The sequence below is a fragment of the Salvelinus namaycush genome, chromosome 12 (genome assembly GCF_016432855.1).
Source record: "Salvelinus namaycush isolate Seneca chromosome 12, SaNama_1.0, whole genome shotgun sequence".
In the NCBI taxonomy this organism is placed as follows: domain Eukaryota; kingdom Metazoa; phylum Chordata; class Actinopteri; order Salmoniformes; family Salmonidae; genus Salvelinus; species Salvelinus namaycush.
The window spans coordinates 24,963,593-24,983,738 of NC_052318.1; the positions used below are offsets into that span (position 1 = coordinate 24,963,593).

Here is a 20,146-nt window from a genome sequence, read left to right on the forward strand (position 1 = left end):
ACCAAACCCCCCAAAACGTATTGCTTTGAACATAAACTCATGTTCTACAGTGTCAAAAGATTTATAAAAATCAACAATCATAAGAAAACTATCATCAAGGGTTAGGTCATTTATAGTCAACAATTTCTAAGATCAACCTGATGTTATTACTAATGTGTCGACCATGCATAAAACCATAATTGTTCTTCATCAATTATGTGATGTAAGCCTTGTTTCAAACCTCTTAGCAAATACAAGGGCAAATAACTTACCATCATTATTCAACAGGCTAATGGGCCTCCAGTTGTCTATATAAAGACTATCCTTATTAAGTTTGGTTTGGGAATCAAAATAATTACGCCTTGCTTGAAGGACGTCGGTAACTCCCCCTTTTCTATTGATTCTTGGAACATAGCAAGAATGTAAGGAATCAATCGATCATTGAACTTTTTATAGAACTCGCTTTTTAAACCATAATTTCCAGGGGATCTATTGTCCCTAGGACTTTTAATACAATATTTTATCTCAATTTAGGGTAACTCATCATCACAGAAATCATTATATATCTTCTTAGCAATGTTTGCTACATTGTCTAAGAAACAATCCATATTGGAAGTTGACTGGGCTGATATACAGATTCTGATAAAACTGAGTAACATGCTGAGAGATTTATTTTGGATTTTCATTGGGAGTATTATTGATCATTAATTTATATACGGAAGTCATTTCGCCTGCTCTTTTTTCTAAATTAAAGAAATATCTTGTATTTTTATCTCTATCTTCCATCCATTTTCGTCTTGATCTTACAAACGCTCCCCGGGCCTTTTCCTCGTAGATACAGTCTAACTGCATTTGCAGTGATGATAGCTCCTGTAATTCCTGATTAGTTAGATCAGTTTTTTTTGTATAATTCATTATTCCCTTTATGATGTTATATTCTTTCTCTCTCTTGGCACGAGCAATTTATTTCCCCATTGAAATAGCCAACACCCTTACATTAAATGTCATTAGTTCCCAGTAACTTCCAAACGTAACACACGCACGGTTCCAATATTTATCAATAATTCCTGCTACTTCCTTCTTAAATACTTAATTCTCTAGTAAAGTCTTATTCAATTTCCAGAAACCTTTACTAACTTTTTTAGTAGACAAACCAAGCATATTTATCTTTATTGAAATTCCTTTGTGGTCTGTTACAATCTCAAATGAACCATCGATTTTATCAACCTTGTCAGCCATATCTTCAGATATCAGACAGAAATCAATACGGGATTGTATAGATAAATCTTTGGTACTCCATGTAAACACAATCTTATCTGGGTTCTTATGTCTCCAAATATCTAGAACACCTAACCTTAGACATATTCTTTATCTCACAATCAGAATTGCTATCCTTAGGAGGCCATCTATCTAGATTATCATGTAATACTGTATAAAATCTCCACCCCATATTACTTTGGCTAATGGAAATTTAGACATAATTTTACTTATTTTCCCCTCAATGTCTCTAAATAAAATACATTTACTTGATTTGTCATTGGTAGCATACGTATTCACAACAATTAATTTAATGTGGTTGACATCTACCAATAGCATAATCCATCTCCCTGCATTATCTGCTCAGTATATGACCCTTAAAGTTGCCTTTTAAAATAGCGACACCTGGCTAGCTAAACTCATGTGCAGAAACATGTAATCTGGTCTAACGGTCATCTCGTGCCGAACTGCACGAGGTTGGAGTAATAACTTGTTCAACTACTTAAGACATTGGCTTGGATCTAGTTTGTGCCTTTAGATTTCAAGAAAATTAACAACTGAGGAAGATTTTAAAATTTCTCTCATTGACTCTGTGACCCCAAATTCTGGCCTTGTCTGCTTCGCAAGCATTCCCAGAAATCTCGTGATGTTGTGCCTTTGGGTTTAGAAACTCTGTGGTAATTTAGCTAGTTCTCCTAACCAGAAGATACCAAACCTACCATTGCGGTTGTTTACACTGAGCTGCACTGGGGTCAGAATGCAATCATGGTAACATTAAATATGAACTGAAACATTTTAGTAAGTTAAGGTGATTTTTATAACAAAATGTGATAAATAAGCATGTTTCCTTAACCGCTGAAAAACTACTTTGTTAAAACTTTTAAAAATGGCCTCATCTGACTACTGCATGCCGCCATCTTGATAACGTGTCATCAATGACATCCCTTGAATGGTTGGTCTGATAGGCAGCCCAGATTACAATGCATGTTAGTAGCCTCATTGAGAATGTTTTCCGTTTGACAACAATACAAAAATAAGTGCCTTTTTAGAAGGCTATCTTGCTAGAGACTAACCAGGTAAAATTGACAAAAAAATGTAAAGTGCAAGGTGGACTATCAGCTAGCCAGCTAGTACAAAACCATGGCTAGCTCAGCTGACATTGATGGATATTTTGCTAGCTAATGATGTTAGCAGAACAGCTTGCTACAGTGCAGGATTTTCCTATAGATTATAGACTTCACTATGGACATTGGCAGCATCATTTGGTATGTCTCACAACTAGCTGCAATTGATTTAATAGAAGTGGACACTTAACAACCCTACATGTCTGTAGCTAACTCTTTCAGAACAGACACCTAGCTTGCTAGCTAGCTTGCATTGACTTGGTGTCCACATCAACAACAATCTAGAATGGTCCAAACACACCAAGACAGTCGTGAAGAGGGCACAACAAAGCCTATGCCACCTCAGGAAACAGAAAAGATTTGGCATGGGTCCTGAGATCCTCAAAAGGTTATACAGCTGCAACATCGAGAGTATCCTGACTGGTTACATCACTGCCTGGTATGGCAATTGCACGGCCTCCGACCGCAAGGCAGAGGGTAGTGCGTAAGGCCCAGTACATCACTGGGGCTAAGCTGCCTGCCATCCAGGACCTCTACACCAGGCTGTGTCAGAGGAAGGCCCTAAAAATTGTCAAAGACCCCAGTCATAGACTGTTCTCTCTACTACTGCTTGGCAAGCAGTACCGGAGTGCCAAGTCTAGGACAAAAAGGCTTCAACAGTTTTTACCCCCAACCCCTCTTTTACGCTGCTGCTACTCTCTGTTTATCATATATGCATAGTCACTTTAACTATACATTCATGTACATACTACCTCAATTGGCCCGACCAACCAGTGCTCCCGCACATTGGCTAACCGGGCTATCTGCATTGTGTCCCGCCACCCCCTCTTTTATGCTACTGCTATTCATCATATTTGCATAGTCACTTTAACCATATCTACACGCACATACTACCTCAATCAGCCTGACTAACCGGTGTCTGTATATAGCTTCGCTACTGTTATTTTCAACAGTCTTTTTACTGTTGTTTTATTTCTTTACTTACCTATTGTTCACCTAATACCTTTTTTTGCACTATTGGTTAGAGCCTGTAAATTGTATTCAGTGCACGTGACAAATAATATTTGATTTGATTGAATACACATTTTTCTAGCTAGCTTCTTCTAGGTTTAGCACATCTGAAGTCTCTCACTGCAAATTATATTGAATACCGTTTTATGCATATTGTACATTTATTTTGTATCTTATTTAACTAGGCAAGTCAGTTAAGAACACATTTGTATTTACAATGACAGCCTACCCCAGCCAAACCCTAACGACACTGGGCAAATTGTGCGCCGCCCTATGGGACTCCCAATCACGGCTGGTTGTGATACAGCCTGGAATTGAACCAGGGTCTGTAGTGACACCTCTAGCACTAAGATGCAGTGCCGTAAACCGCTTCGCCACTCGGGAGCTGCTTGCAAAAGTTACTTTATTATTGTGGGCATTACCATGCAGTTAGCTTACCAACCTTGTTCGCTGTTAGCTAGTCAAAACGACTAAATGAACACAAAAACATGTGCAAGTGTGTTTTTGACTGGACTATACAGACTTCTATGCTAGCTACCTGCTTTGTTATTTTGGACATCATGCATTTAGCTAGCTTACTAATGTTGGGTAACAGTAGATTCGATGCCCCTGACCTAGCTAGCAAGATGACGAAAAGGGCAGTTTTCCAAATACATTTTTATCTTCTCGTTGGAGCAGTGTGGATAAAGGTAAAATTTGGAGTACAGTGGCATATCCCATCCCGGCAAAGAGAGAAATAGTAATGGCATCTTTTTGTAGGCACTAATTCCGCCATGGTTTGTTGGACAAAGCCTATGAGGAAAATTAATGGCGTTTTGGATAAATGCTGAAAATAAGGTCTGTGGTAAACACAGGCTTAGGAGATCTTATACGTTTTGATCTATGAGATAATCTTCATCAGCTAATGTCACTTTTTGTGAATTTTTAAGAATGTATGTAATAATAAAAAGCTAATCACAAAGGCTTCATAATTCATAAAGGTCGTCTTAACTGACTGTTATTATCTTATACGTTTTGTTCTTTGAGATCTCCTAAGCCTGTGTTAACCTCAGACGTTATTTTCGGCGTTTATTTCAAAACCCAATTCTTTCCCCATACATTTTTCTAATAGGGATGGCTGAATGAACCAGAGGTAACTTATTTACTGGTTTTAGGACTAAAAGCTGGTGAGCTCTATTGAGTTATGTTTTAGGCATGTGCTGTGCTCACTGACAATGAATGGCTGCTTGTAGCGAGGGAGAGAACGAAGGCAGAGTTTGAAGATAGCGACAAAAGAAGAATATTGGGACAGGGACACAGAAAAGTGAATTCCTGAGGAGGAATGGAGGTGGAAGAAGAGGTCAAAGAGAATGAGGAAAGGAAAGGGTGAAATTTGAGGAAGATGGCAATAAAAATGGAGATGGGATGTTGAACAAGATTGGTGTCAAGTGCAGAGTGAGCCATGTGCCAAACTGAGTTCTGGAGGTGAAATGGAAGTGAATGAGCGCGAGTTAAGTGAGGTGGAAGGTGTGATGAAGTGCTCGGAGCCCAAGCCTGGCATCGATGGACATGATAAAGAAGAACCTGGTCCAGTAGGAGTGACATTGGATCCTTGACTTTTGGCGGATTCATTTGTGGTTTCAGGCTGGGTGGGAAAGGAGTTGGGTGCAGTTGAATCTAGCTAGGTGAAACAGAGGAGTCACTATCAGTCCTTTTGAGTTTTGAGTCAGAGTTTTTACCCGACAAAGTCATGTTTGGATGTACTGTATGTATCAGTTATCCTGTTAGAGCTTTTGTAGGTGCAATGTTTATGGTCATGTTGCAGCAGTGTGTATGAGGGAGATGCCAAGATGTGGGAAGTGTGCAGGAGGGCATGGGACAGAGGATTGTGTAGTGGATAAAATTGTGTGTCAACTGTAGTGGTGCCCATGTTGCTGGGGATTAGAAGTGTCCAGTGCGAGAGAGGCAGGTTGAGGTGGCCAGAGTCAGAGTAGTGAAGAAGGTGTCGTATGCTGAGGCAGTGAAGAAAGTAGAGGAGAGTGGGTCAAGGGTGAGGGATCCTGAGAGGATTCCTGTGGGTAGTGGATCTGTGCCAGCACAGAGTGATTGGTCAATAAGTGATATATGCTTCAGTAAGGTTGGCTTCTTAACATTCATAGCAATGGTAATCAACTGTACCACAGAAATGGAATGTAAATCACAGAAAATAGATGTTGTAGTGACAGCTGTAGAGAAGTGTTTGGGTATATGAGATCTGACTTCAGAAGAGTTACAGGGTGTGTTGAGTGATGGCGTCCTGTCCTCCCAGGCTGGTGGCATGGTGCAGGAGCAGATAGGGTCAAAGTAGTGGAATGTGGTGGTGGTTTTTATTTTCTATATATTTTTATGAAATAGTGGTATATAGGTGTAGGGTTAGTTGGTGGTGCAATTTGTTTTTGTTTTCCTTCCCCCACTTTTTTTGTATTACAAAATGTAATGTGATTAAACACACGCTATTGCACAGTAGGTGGCAGCATGCACAAAGAAAATGTGCGAACGCCATGTTACCAAAGAAGAAGAAGAGGAACGTGTTCTGATCCATATCATGCTGGCTCCATAGTGTGTTAATTAACAGGAAAATGGTTCCAATTGTTTTTCCACCATTCCCATAGGACATTTTAGAAACACTTAAAATAATGGCTGTGCTTCGTGTAGACTTACCCTGGTGTGACGATAACCATGTAAATCTCTTGGACAAGGTGACTTTTATCAATATATTCGGCTCTATTTATTCTCGGATTCAAAAATGTTAATTAGCATCCAAGTAGACATCATGCAAGACTACAAATCCCTGCCAGCTCCTACACATCATCTCTAGCTGACAACTTTGCTAACAGGTATTGTGTCAAATTAAAACTTGCACAAGACAGTTCACAGAATTGTCAATTTAAAGACATTTAGCCAATTTATTAATGACAAAATTTAACTAACATTAGATAGTTAATCCAGAGATTCTTAACTGGCGCCTACAAAGATGCAACCTCTCTCATCGTCACTCAATGCCTAGGTTTACCCCACTGTACTCGCACCCTACCATACCCTTGTCTGTACACTATGCCCTGAATCTATCCTACCACGCCCAGAAATCTGCTCCTTTTAATCTCTGTTCCCAAAGCACTAGATGACCAGTTCTTATAGCCTTTAGCCGTACCCTCATCCTACTCCTCCTCTGTTCTTCTGGTGATGTAGAGGTTAACCCAGGCCCTGTGTGTCCCCAGGCGCTCTCATTTGTTGACTTCTGCAACCGTAAAAAGCCTTGGGTTCATGCATGTTAACATCAGAAGCCTCCTCCCTAAGTTTGCTTTATTCACTGCTTTAGCACACTCCGCCAACCCTGATGTCCTAGCCGTGTCTGAATCCTGGCTTAGGAAGGCCACCAAAAATTCTGAAATTTACATCCTCAATTACAACATTTTCCGTCAAGACAGAACTACTAAAGGGGGCGGAATTTAATCTACTGTAGAGAGAGCCTGCAGAGTTCTGTCATACTATCCAGGTCTATGCCCAAACAATTTGCGCTTCTACTTTTAAAGATCCATCTCTCCAGAAATAAGTCCCTCACTGTTGCCATTTTTGAAAGACCCCCCTCAGCTCCCAGCTGTGCCCTGGACACCTTATGTGAATTGATTGCCCCCCAACTACCGTCAGAGTTTGTATTGCTAGGTGACCTAAATTGGGATATGCTTAACACCCCGGCCGTCCTACAAGCTAAGCTAGATGCCCTAAATCTCACACAAATTATCAAGGAACCTACCAGGTACAACCCCAAATCCGTAAACATGGGCACATTCATATAGTTGAAGTCGGAAGTTTACATACACTTAGGTTGGACTCATTAAAACATGTTTTTCAACCACTCCACAAATTTCTTGTTAACAAACTATAGTTTTGGCAAGTCGGTTAGGACATCTACTTTGTGCATGACACAAGTAATTTTTCAAAAAATTGTTTACAGACAGATTATTTCACTGTATCACAATTCCAGTGGGTCAGAAGTTTACATACACTAAGTTGACTGCCTTTAAACAGCTTGGAAAATTCCAGAAAATGTCAATTGGAGGTGTACCTGTGGAAGTATTTCAAGGCCTACCTTCAAACTCAGTGCCTCTCTGCTTGACATCATGGGAAAATCAAAAGAAATCAGCCAAGACCTCAGAATTCTTTTTGTAGACCTCCACATGTCTGGTTCATCCTTGGGAGCAATTTCCAAATGCCTGAAGGTACCACGTTCAAACAATCGTACGCAAGTATAAACACCATGGGACCACGCAGCCATCACACCGCTTAGGAAGGAGACGCGTTCTGTCTCCTAGAGATGAACATAATTTGGTGAGAAAAGTGCAAATCAATCCCAGAACAGCAGCAAAGGACCTTGTGAAGATACTGGAGGAAACAGGTACAAAAGTATCTATATCCACAGTCAAACGAGTCCTATATCGACAACCTGGAAGGCCGCTCAGCCAGGAAGAAGCCACTGCTCCAAAACTGCCATAAAAAAGCCAGACTACGGTTTGCAACTGTCAGGACCCGGTGTGAGAAACAGTCACTAATAGTCGGCAGAACCCAGAAGATGAGGCAGACACAGCAGTACTAGAGACGGTGGTTTAATAAAGGAAAAAGATCTTCAGGCAAAAAATATAAATCCACAACGTCAAAAGTAATGCCAAGAGAATATCCTCCAAGATACAATGAAAATCCACAAATCTACAAAAGTATCTATATCCACAGTCAAACGAGTCCTATATCGACAACCTGGAAGGCCGCTCAGCCAGGAAGAAGCCACTGCTCCAAAACTGCCATAAAAAAGCCAGACTACGGTTTGCAACTGTCAGGACCCGGTGTGAGAAACAGTCACTAATAGTCGGCAGAACCCAGAAGATGAGGCAGACACAGCAGTACTAGAGACGGTGGTTTAATAAAGGAAAAAGATCTTCAGGCAAAAAATATAAATCCACAACGTCAAAAGTAATGCCAAGAGAATATCCGGGAAAAAACAAACCTCAAAAGAATAATCAAAAATAAACAAGAACAAAACCAGAGTACCTCAAGAAAATCCAACTAGAGAAACAAATGTTCACAGCATGGCCGGGGCTGGGTGCTAACATACAAACACAGAGCAAAGAACTGAGGAACACTAAGGGTTTAAATACCTACAAGGAAATGAGGCACAGGTGCAAATAATAACTAGAACAAGGGAAAAACAAAAGGTTCAAAAAGGCGCAATGGGGGCATCTAGTGACCAAAACCTGAACAATCCTGGCCAAATCCTGACAGCAACTACACATGGGGACAAAGATTGTACTTTTTGGAAAAATGTCCTCTGGTCTGATGAAACAAAAATAGAACTGTTTGGCCATAATGACCATCGTTATATTTGCAGGAAAAAGGGGGAGACTTGCAAGCCGAAGAACACCCTCCCAACCGTGAAGCACGGGGTGGCAGCATCATGTTGTGTTGGTGCTTTGCTGCAGGAGGGACTGGTGCACTTCACAAAATAGATGGCATCATGAGGTAGGACAATTATGTGGATATATTGAAGCAACATCTCAAGACATCAGTCAGGAAGTTAAAGCTTGGTTGCAAATGGGTCTTCCAAATGGACAATGACCCCAAGCATACTTCCAAAGTTGTGGCAAAATGGCTTAAGGACAACAAAGTCAAGGTATTGGAGTGGCCATCACAAAGCCCTGACAATCCTATAGAAAATTTGTGGGCAGAACTGAAAAAGCTTGTGCGAGCAAGGAGGCCTATAAACCTAACTCACTTACACCAACTCTGTCAGGAGGAATGGTCCAAAATTCAGTCAACTTGTGGGAAGCTTGTGGAAGGCTACCCGTAACGTTTGACCCAAGTGAAACAATTTAAAGGCAATGCTACCAAATACTAATTGAGTGTATGTAAACTTCTGACCCACTGGGAATGTGATGAAAGAAATAAAAGCTGAAATAAATCATTCTCTACTATTATTCTGACATTTCACATTCTTAAAAATAAAGTGGTGATCCTAAGACAGGGAATTTTTACTAGGATGAAATGTCAGGAATTGTGAAAAACTGACTTTAAATATATTTGGCTGAGGTGTATGTAACTCCCGACTTCAACTGTAGATATCATCCTGACCAACTTGCCCTCTAAATACACCTCTGCTGTTTTCAACCAGGATCTCAGCGATCATTGCCCCACTGCCTGCGTTCGGTATGGGTCCGCGGTCAAACGACCACCCCTCATCACTGTCAAATGCTCCCTAAAACACTTCTGCGAGCAAGCCTTTCTAATCGACCTGGCCCGGGTATCCTGGAAGGATATTGACCTCATCCCGTCAGTAGAGGATGCCTGGTTGTTCTTTAAAAGTGCTTTCCTCACCATCTTAAATAAGCAGGCCCCTTTCAAAAAATGTAGAACTAAGAACAGATATAGCCCTTGGTTCACTCCAGACTTGACTGCCCTTGACCTGCACAAGAACACCCGGTGGCGTACTGCACTTGCATCGAATAGTCCCCGCGATATGCAACTTTTCAGTGAAGTCAGGAACCAATACACACAGGCAGTTACGAAAGCAAAGGCTAGCTTGTTCAAACAGAAATTTGCATCCTGCAGCACTAATTCCAAAAAGTTTTGGGACACTGTAAAGTCCATGGAGAATAAGAGCACCACCTCCCAGCTGCCCACTGCACTGAGACTAGGAAACACTGTCACCACTGATAAATCCACGATAATCGAGAATTTCAATAAGCATTTCTCTACGGCTGGCCATGCTTTCCACCTGGCTAACCCAACCCCGGCCAACAGCTCTGCACCCTCTGCAGCAACTGGCCCAAGCGTTCTCCTTCACCCAAATCCAAGCAGCTGATGTTCTGAAAGAGCTGCAAAACCTGGATCCCTACAAATCAGCTGGGCTAGACAATCTGGACCCTCTCTTCCTAAAATTATCCGCCACCATTGTTGCAACCCCTATTACTAGTCTGTTCATTCTCTCTTTCGTATCGTCTGAGACTCTTAAAGTTTGGAAAGCGGCCGCTGTCATCCCCCTCTTCCCCTATGGGATACATTTATGGTGGAAAAACGACTGGAACCATTTCCTTGAATAGTGCTAGGTTGTAAGGGTATTATGATTCATACTGTGGTAGTCTATTGCGTTCTGATTCCAGTGCAGCGTAGTGTAAACAAGCGTAACGGTAGGGTCGGTATCTTCTGGCAACTAGTTCACAGTTCCCAATTCCCCGGAGTGCCCGGTTAGGGTAAAGAAGTATGAAGTGGCAAAGATCAGGACTATTCAGCAGGTCTCCTACACAGAGGCACGTGAAATAGTTGAAGGAGCGAGGGGAGCTGAAGATATGGTGATGGATACTCCATAGACTGTGGAGATTCAGGGTGTTGTTCAACAGTTGAGGGAAACTGATATGCTGGTTGTGAAGAAGGTGGATTTCCTGGTGTTTATCACAGATGTGATTAATTGTACTGCACAAACGAACAAAAAGTCCAAGAAACTGGACATAATAGTATCTGCAGCTGAAAAGTTTTTGGGGTTTCCAGGACTTGCAAAGAATACTGTCCAAAGATCAGATCAAATCAAACTTTATTTGTCACCTGCACCAAATACAGCATGTGTAGGCCTTACCGTGAAATGCTTACTTACAAGCCCTTAACCAACAGTGCAGTTCAAGAAAGAGTTAAAAGATTTACCAAATAAATTTAAGTAAAAAATTATAAAAAGTAATAAAATAACAATAACGAAGCTATATACAAGGGGTACCGGTACCAAGTCAATGTGCGGAGGTACTGGTTAGTCGAGGTCATTTGTACATGTAGGTAGGGGTGAAGTGACTATACATAGACAATAAACAGCGAGCAGCAGCAGTGCAAAAAACAAATGGGGGGGGTCCAATGTAAATAATCCGGTGGCCATTTGATTAATTGTTCAGCTCTTCCTTGTCAGGCCCCAGAGCCTGTAGGGATGGGCGTTGGCAGTTGAATCTGAATAAAGGAGTACATTGAGTTTTGTTTAGTTAATTTTTATTTTATTTATTTGGGCTGATATACAGCCAAAACAGTAGGTGGCGGCATGCACTACTAGCATTTGTTGGCGGACCGCAATAATATCAAAGAAGACCCCGTACAGTAGGTGGCGGCCATACACCAATAGGTGTAGTCTGCCCTAAAACTTTAAAGAAGAAGTAGTTCCCTCATAACAAAGCCTCTTGGAATTTTGTATTTAACTTACTTGCTAACGAATGAGGTCTAGAAGTTCAAGTCGAGTAAGCTTTGCCATATGACATAGCAATGGCATAGACTATATAAATGTTAGGGATGTTTCTGTATCTTGTAATTTTAGTTTTTAGCTAAAATGTAACGTTAACGTTACGTGCTGACAACACCAAGTGGCTCAAACATCGGCTGGCTAGCTAACTCTTAACGAAATGTTCATATTTTAAGAGCTATTCGACCATTTACCTATACTGTTAATCTCACTCGGCTCTGATACTTCAATTTGAACACATTTAGCTGAGTTTATCAAGCAGGTAAGTGTTTTGGTTTTAGCTCGCTAGCTAGCTATCATGTCATCATTAGCTAACGTTAGATGGCTAGCTAGCTAATAAATACTACTGTGAAGCTAGCTAACGAAACGTTCTTTTGTATTTCGTGTAATCGTTCAGGTCTGCTAATTATGTGTACCATTTGTTGATGGTTAAGCTAATGACAGCATTAACTATTTTGCTAGCTACACACCCATGCCCATTTTAACTTAGCTCAAGTTCACTTCTTAGAATTGTTGACATCTGCCACAAATGTCATGACATGTCTTGAAATGTATCCTGCCAACTGCTCTCTTCAGACAAATTCTGCTGTGGCAACTTCGAGTGCAGTGTCTCAAACTCATTCTGTGGTGTTGGTACTGTTGGTGGCTGCCAAGTCATGCTGCATCGAAGTCATGTTGTCATGCCGTCATGCCATGAACAAAGTAGAAGGAATACAGGAACTGTTTTATCGTGCCCAACTTCCTAATCATACTATCTACTTGTTGCTGTTATTATTATAATTTTTTGTGTCTTTCAACTGTTACACAGTAATTCAGCATCCTGGTCTACCCCTCTCCTGCTCCTCCTTTCTTGTCCTGGTCCTGTGCACTATGACCATGCGTGTGGATGCCAAAGTTGTTATGCTTGGGAAAGAGAGTGTGGGCAAGACCAGCCTTGTGGAGAGATATGTTCACCACCGCTTTCTTGTCGGCCCCTACCAGAACGTGAGTATCAGTCGATTGCCTAGGGCGGTGTGTGGGAAGCTCTCTGCTTTAGTGTGAAGACTCGTTCTCAAAATTGTACTTGCTACATATTTTTCTTGCAATCTTTCTTTCTTCGATAGACTATTGGGGCTGCATTCGTTGCCAAACCAATCCAGGTGGGAAACAAGGTGGTTACACTGGGAATATGGGTGAGTGAGGATGACTGCTGGCATCCTTTATAAAATGGAAAAAGGAAAAAGTCTTTATACTCCGTAGGGAGTTGCCTGGTTTATTATTATCGTTGCATAATCATTTAATTAATAAATCCATTGTAGCCCGATATGAGGTAGCTACAGGCTATGTGTGGATAGACTATAAGTGATTCCTTCTCTGCAACCCAGGACACGGCTGGATCAGAGCGCTACGAGGCTATGAGTAGAATCTACTACAGAGGAGCCAGGGCTGCCATTGTCTGCTATGGTAAGTTCTTATCCCCTTGGAATGACACTATCAATATCACGCTACGTTTTTGTTTTGTTTTGCTACTATTGTGTTTAGTGATGGGGGGAATTTATAGTTACATATTGAAATGTTATTTTTGGACTATATTATTATCGATATTTGACTCCAAGTATCAATACTGTAGGTAGCATTAGCTAGCGATAGTCGTCTGTACCTGCTCCAAAACTCCTCCTTTCATCCGATAGCTTGTTCTACATCTTCTTTTTAAATAGTGAGAACCTGTTTTCAGCACTTATTTACCTTACTGATCAAAACAAATTTTCTCTTGTCTCGCTGTAGCAGACATACACTGAGTATACCAAACATTAGGAACACCCTTCTAATATTGAGCTGAAGTCCCCGTTTTGCCCTCAGAACAGCCTCAATTTGTCAGGGCATGGACTCATCAAGGTGTCAAGCGTTCCACAGGGATGCTGGCCCATGTTTACTCCAAGCTTCCCACAGCTGTATCAAGTTGGCTGGATGTCCTTTGGGTGGTGGACCATTCTTGATACACATGGGAAACTGTTGAGTGTGAAAAACCCAGCAGTGTTGCAGTTCCTGACACAATCCGGTGCGTCTGGCACCTACTACCATACCCCGTTCAAAGGCACTTAAATATTTTGTCTTGCCCATTCACCCTCTGAATGGCACACGTACACAATCAATGTCTGTCTCCAGGTTTAAAAATCCTTCTTTAACCTGTCTCCTCCCCTTCATTTACACTGATTTTGAAGTGGATTTAACATCGATAAGTGACATCGATAAGGGTTCATAGCTTTCACCTGGATTCACCTGGTCAGTCTGTCATGGAAAGAGCAGGTGTTCTTAATGTTTTGTATACTCAGTGTCGAGCAATATGTTTGGAACATCAAATCACAGTAAAATTGCATTATCAAATCGCAATACATATAGAATCGTGAGAATCACTATACATATTGTATTGGCACCTAAGTATCATGATAATGTCGTATCGTGAGGTCCCTGGCAAGCACTAATGGCTTTGTTATATCCTAAATGTTTAATTGTAGAAATTCTTGTTGAGTGCAATGGAGGTTTCTGCATATATGAGTGTCCTCCACTCTTATTTCCCTCATTGGGGGACTTTTTACAGTTTGGAAAATAGCCAATGAGGCATTTCCCCAGTTGATGACTCATTTAAGTGTCTTTTAGTTTTTATCTGGTTCTGTTTTTAGTGTTGTTTTTATGGGCTGATTTACATTGCAATATTACTATTAGTACTACAAAATATTCTAGGTCAAATACACTTTCATAACTGTGAAAACATACACTGTTTTGGTTAAGTTTTATGTTGTCATTCAACTTAATTTGTGTGACTTTTTCTCCTGTAGATTTGACGGACACAAGCAGTTTCCAGCGAGCTAGATTCTGGGTGAAGGAACTGCAAAACTGTGACGAGGTTACAGACTCTTTCATAAAAACTCAACTCACTTGCCAATGGGAATTGTATGATGGGTATTGTCATATACAGTGCATTTGGAAAGTATTCAGACTTGACTTTTTATTTTTTTTACGTTACAGCCTTATTCTAAACTGTATTACATACATTTTCTCCCTCATCAATCTACATACAATACCCCATAATGACACAGCAAAAACAGGTTTTTAGAAATGTGTTCAAATTTATAAAAAATAAAAAAGATGCCTTATTTAAATTAGTATTCCGATCCTTTGCTATGAGACTAGAAATTGAGCACAGGTGCATCATGTTTCCATTGATCATCATAGAAATGTTTCTACAGCATTGATTGGAGTCCATCTGTGGTAAATTTAATTGATTGGACATGATTTCGAAAGGTACACATCTGTCTATATAAGGTTCCACAGTTGACAGTGCATGTCAGAGCAAAAACCAAGCCATGAGGTCAAAGGAATTGTCCGTAGAGCTCTGAGACAGGATTGTGTCGAGGCACAGATCTGAGGAAGGGTACCAAAATATGTCTGCAGCGTTGAAGGTCCCCAAGAATACAGTGGCCTCCATCATTCTTAAATGGAAGAAGTTTGGAACCACCAAGACTCTTCCTAGTGCTGGTTGCCTGTCCAAACAGCAATCGGGGGAGAAGAGCCTTGGTCAGGGAGGTGACACGAGAACCTGATGGTTACTCTGACAGAGCTCCAGAGTTCCTCTGTGGAGATGGGAGAACCTTCCAGAAGGACAACCATCTCTGCAGCACTCCACAAATCAGGCCTTTATGGTAGAGTGGCCAGACGGAAGCCACTTATCAGTAAAAGGCACATGACAGCCCACCTGGAGTTTTCCAAAAGGCACCTAAAGGACTCTGACCATGAGAAACAAAATACTCTGGTTTGATGAAACCAAGATTGAACCCTTTGGCCTGAATGCCAAGCGTCACATCTAGAAGAAACCTGGCAGCATCCCTACGTTGAAGCATGATGGTGGTAGCATCATGGTGTGGGGATGTTTTTCAGTGGCAGGGACTGGGAGACTTGCAGGATCGAGAGAAAGATGAACGGAACGAAGTACAGAGAGATCCTTGATGAAAACCTGCTCAGAACCTCAGACTGGGGCGAAGGCTCACCTTCCAACAGGACAACGACCCTAAACACACAGCCAAGACAACGCAGTAGTGGCTTCGGGACAAGTCTCTGAATGTTCTTGAGGGGCCCAGCCAGAGCCTGGACTTGAACCCGATCGAACATCTCTGGAGACACTTGAAAATAGCTGTGCAGCGACGCTCCCCATCCAACCTGACAGAGCTTGAGAGGCTCTGCAGAGAAGAATTGGAGAAACTCCCCAAATACAGGTGTGCCAAGCTTGTAGCGTCATACCCAAGAAGACTTGAGGCTGTAATCGCTGCCAAAGGTGCTTCAACAAACTACTGAGTTAAAGGGTCTCAATACTTATGTAAATGTGATATTTCTGTTTTTTATTTTTTTTATACATTTCCTAATTTCTAAAAACCTGTTTTTTCTTTGTCCTTGTGGGGTATTGTGTGTAGATTTAAGAGGGGGTAATTTAATCGATTTTAGAATAAGGCTGTAACGTAACAAAATGTGGAAAAAGTCAAGGGGTCTGAATACTTTCCTAATGCACTGTACTAGTTTATTGGGTACACAATCTAGTACCAGGTTGGACCCCCCCTTTGCCAGGTCCCTATGGCTTGCAATGCCAGGGTTGTGGGTTCGATTCCCACGGGGGACCAGTACGGGGAAAAAGTATGTATGCACTCTACCCTAAGTCGCTCTGGATAAGAGCGTCTGCTAAATGACTAAAATGTAAATGTAGAACTGCCTAAATTCTTTAGCTAATTCTACAAGTTGACGGAAACATTCCACAGGGATGTTGGTCCATGCTGACGCGATGGCATCATGCAGTTGCTGCAGATTGGAGGGCAGTACATTCATGTTGTGAATAGCCCGTTCCATCTCATATTGGGTTGAGGTCTGGGGACTGACCAGGCCACTCAAGTAAACTGAACTCGCTGTCATGTTCCAGACAATGTTTTTCCACTCCTCAATTGTCCAGTGTTGGTGATCGCGGGCCCACTGGAGCCGCTTCTTGTTCATAGTGATAGGAGTGGAACCCGCTGTTGTCATCTGCTGCAATAGCCCATCCGTGAAAAGGATTGACGAGTTTTGCATTCCGAGATGCCGTTCTGCACACCACTGTTGTACTGCACCATTATTTGCCTGTTTGTGGCCTTCCTGTTAGCTTACACCAGGGTCCCCCAACTGGCAGCTCGCGGGCTGAGTTTGGCATGCCCGTGGTTTTATTTGGCCCCCCAAGTTTTCTGTTGGAGATAAACTGTAAAAACACCAGGAAATCAGCTCCAAGCGATTTTAGATTGGGAAATCTGTTCCCAAGTACTTCTATTCATACTGGAGACGTGATCATATACAAATGTAAGCAAGGTTTGAAATTATTGTTTTAGTTAAATATTATATCTATTTGGGATTCTTGCGGTCAATTTGCAGTCTAGAAATCATTTGTAATTATGTTCCGGCCACCCAACCATCCCCTCAAGAAAAAATCAGCACGGAGCTGAATCTAGTTGATGATCCCTGGCGTACACAATTCTTGCCGTTCTCCTTCGACCTCTCTCATCAACGAGCTGTTTTCGCCCACAGGATTGACACTCACTGGATGTTTTGTCGCACCATTCTCGGTAAACCTTAGACACTGTTGTGCGTGAAAATCCCAGGAGGGTGGCCGTTTCTTAGATACCTGATCCGGCGCTCCTGGCACCGACGATCATAACACGCTCGAAGTCGCTTAGGTCACCTGTTTTGCCCATTCTAACGTTCAATCCAACAGTAACTGAATGCCTCAATGCATGTCTGCCTGCTTTATATAGGAAGTCATGGCCACGTAACGCACTGTCTTTAGGAGCGATCTGTGAATGAGATGGTGTACCTAATAAACTGTCCGATGAGAGCATGTTATCCTATGTATGTAACTGCCCACAATGACACAGATTCAATTGTTTTTCTATGATCTCAATTGAAGCACTGCAAGATATACCTGTGTGGCACAAAGATTGACCTCATTGAGAGTGACCGGGGCCTGCGGAAAGTAGACTACCATGACGTTCAGGACTTTGCTGATGGTAAATTGCTAATGATAATCATCACTAACTGCTACTTAATGTAGTCTGAGTGTTTGACCAGACATCCTCTTGATTAGTATAAGGACTGGCTGCTCATGTTTAGTGTTTTTCCCCATTCTCATCTACAGAGATTGGGGCTAAACATTTTGAAACATCCAGTAAAACAGGAAACAACGTGGGTAAGTGACACCTCATGGTCAGTTAATTTCAAATATAGTGTAACCTTATTTATAACCCATTCTCATAAGACAACATTTCCAAAAATGCAGATGTAGACTCATACTGTCTTTTAACCACATTCCAGATGAGCTGTTCCAAAAGGTTGCAGAGGACTACAACAGCATCTCCTTTCAATTCTTGACCGGTGAGACTTTGGCTCCAATAGCTTAGCTGTCAGTGCACATTTTGTCTGCAATGGTAGTATTACTAGCATGAGTTGTCAATTTAATCTCCACTGTAGCGAGTTAATGCATTCCTGAATGGGTCTGATTGACAATTCTCTGCTTTCTCTTTACAGAAGAGACCGGTATTGACTTGGGTCAGAAGAAGGACTCTTTTCTCTATTCCTGCTGTCACAGTTGAGCCTTTACTGGATGGACAGCGATCACTTGCCGTAAAACCAACCTGAAAATGCCAGATGGATGCTACACATCCCATCTGGAGCCTGTCCATTTAAAACAGAGAAAGAAAGAGAGGAGTCCAAACAGTGTTGCTGGTTTTTCTTGGTAGCTTTTTTCCGTTGTCCCATAGGCGATTACATGCTCACTGCATTTAAAGGAGTCCTCACAATAGTTGGACGCGACCCCTCTCCCATGACAAAGGACCTGCCAAGGGCGATATCTGAATGAACCATACAAGGAACTAGCACCTCAACCCCACTTAAAAAAAAACAAAAAAAACATTGATTTCCTCAGTGTCTATCAACCCACCTTATATAAATGAATTATGCTGATGACACAAATGGCCTTCATCACTTCATCATGCCTTGAGTGAGTGTGCTTCTTAATGACTTGATTTGAATAAGCATTCTGTGAACACTGTTTTCATTGTCTACTCTTCATGGTGAAATGTACTTGCCAAACTATGTACCTGCACATTTATGGTCATCTAATATGTTTTTCTTAGCGTCATAAGTTCTGATACAGTTGAAAGTATGGAATGCAACTAGAAAGATTGCACCAACACAGGAAAAAGCTTGTGGGTAAATGTAATATGATAGTTATGTCGCCATGGCTAAAAGTACAAGATATAGCTTATGTGGTCCTCTGTAAGTCAGTTGGTAGAGCATGGCGCTTACACCGCCAGGGTTGAGGGTTTGATTCCCTAGGCCACCCATACGTAAAATATATGAATGCCTTACTGTAAGTCACTTTGGATAAAACTGTCTGCTAAATGGCTTATTTATTTATATATATATATATACTCAAACATAGCTGTATGTAGGGTTTCTTTAACTAATGTTCAATGTAATCTCCATCAAGTCACTATTTCAATGTTACGGACGCCTCATCACCGTGGCTGACCATTGTCGTTACTCCACACAATGAGAAGTTGCAATTTTCTGTGAATGTATTGTTACTGTTTACACTTTTCAAGAAACCTTTGACCTTTTGAGACAGTCTCGCCAATGGCAGATTTTTACTTGATTTTACCAATGTGTGTGAAAATGTAGCTTAGTTAGAGCTATTATTGCATTTGAGTACAAAGATAATTGAAAGAAAATTCTGAAACCTCTCTGAGGGTTTATCTCAGTCCCACTGAAGTTGTGCCTGTAGGGTACTAGTAGTAAGCAGCAGCAATGGGCCCACAGGCATGAATCACATATCCATCATTAGCTGTGTATAGAAGGCTCCATTCAAGTGTACATACACTTCATCAAATGTGTTATTGCTTACACACACACAGCACCTTCTATGGTGCCACTCCCCACGGACGCAGACCTGGTGCCTGAGAAAGAGGACTAGTTCACATAGCTCATTTTTATGAATGGTTTACAGGACTGTTATTACAAGGTGCAAGGGGCACAGGCACAAAGCAAGAGGTTGTTTGCAGTCCCATGTCTATCTGAGGCCTTGTAGATATTATAACATGCATATAGTCCCAACACTATTACAGGTCCACAGAGAGTCGGCTGATATGATCATTCATTGTGTGGACTGTTTTGTAGCGTGTTGTAAATTGAAAAAATAAAGACTAGATTTCTGCAAGTCTGTCTGTGTTAGTGTCTGTGTGACACCTACACTACATTAGCCTGGTCAACCAGACTGACTGCTGCATTCACCATTGTTTTCCTTCCCTTTATCGTACAGTATGTGAAGTGAAACAGTGGTTAGCACAGTGGTCAGTTTAGTTATTAGCAAGGCTTATAGTACACTGAGCTATGGATGTGTTAAAGCCAGTTGCTATATCATAAGCATGTCTATAGTGGATTATGGTAACAAATCTAC

General features: G+C 41.5%; 1 protein-coding gene across 1 annotated transcript; it reads left to right on the forward strand.

Moving 5' to 3' along the window:
• The first annotated feature begins 11,518 nt into the window (after nucleotides 1-11,518).
• Nucleotides 11,519-19,903, forward strand: LOC120057031 (ras-related protein Rab-24-like). Its single transcript, XM_039005392.1, has 9 exons — nucleotides 11,519-11,908; nucleotides 12,455-12,630; nucleotides 12,750-12,818; nucleotides 13,011-13,089; nucleotides 14,463-14,530; nucleotides 17,600-17,699; nucleotides 17,828-17,878; nucleotides 18,004-18,063; nucleotides 18,217-19,903. The coding sequence occupies exons 2-9, from the start codon at nucleotides 12,517-12,519 to the stop codon at nucleotides 18,279-18,281; spliced, it is 606 nt and encodes a 201-aa protein (XP_038861320.1). The 5' UTR covers nucleotides 11,519-11,908; nucleotides 12,455-12,516; the 3' UTR covers nucleotides 18,282-19,903.
• Nucleotides 19,904-20,146: the final 243 nt, after the last annotated feature.

What these genes read in the sequence shown, in the direction of transcription:
- LOC120057031 (XM_039005392.1), top strand. Translation starts at nt 12,517, where the DNA reads ATGACCATGCGTGTGGATGCCAAAGTTGTTATGCTTGGGAAAGAGAGT. An exon ending in TTGTCGGCCCCTACCAGAAC is followed by an intron (nt 12,631 to 12,749) that starts GTGAGTATCAGT and finishes TTTCTTCGATAG; the next exon opens with ACTATTGGGGCTGCATTCGT. An exon ending in AACTGCAAAACTGTGACGAG is followed by an intron (nt 14,531 to 17,599) that starts GTTACAGACTCT and finishes TCTCAATTGAAG; the next exon opens with CACTGCAAGATATACCTGTG.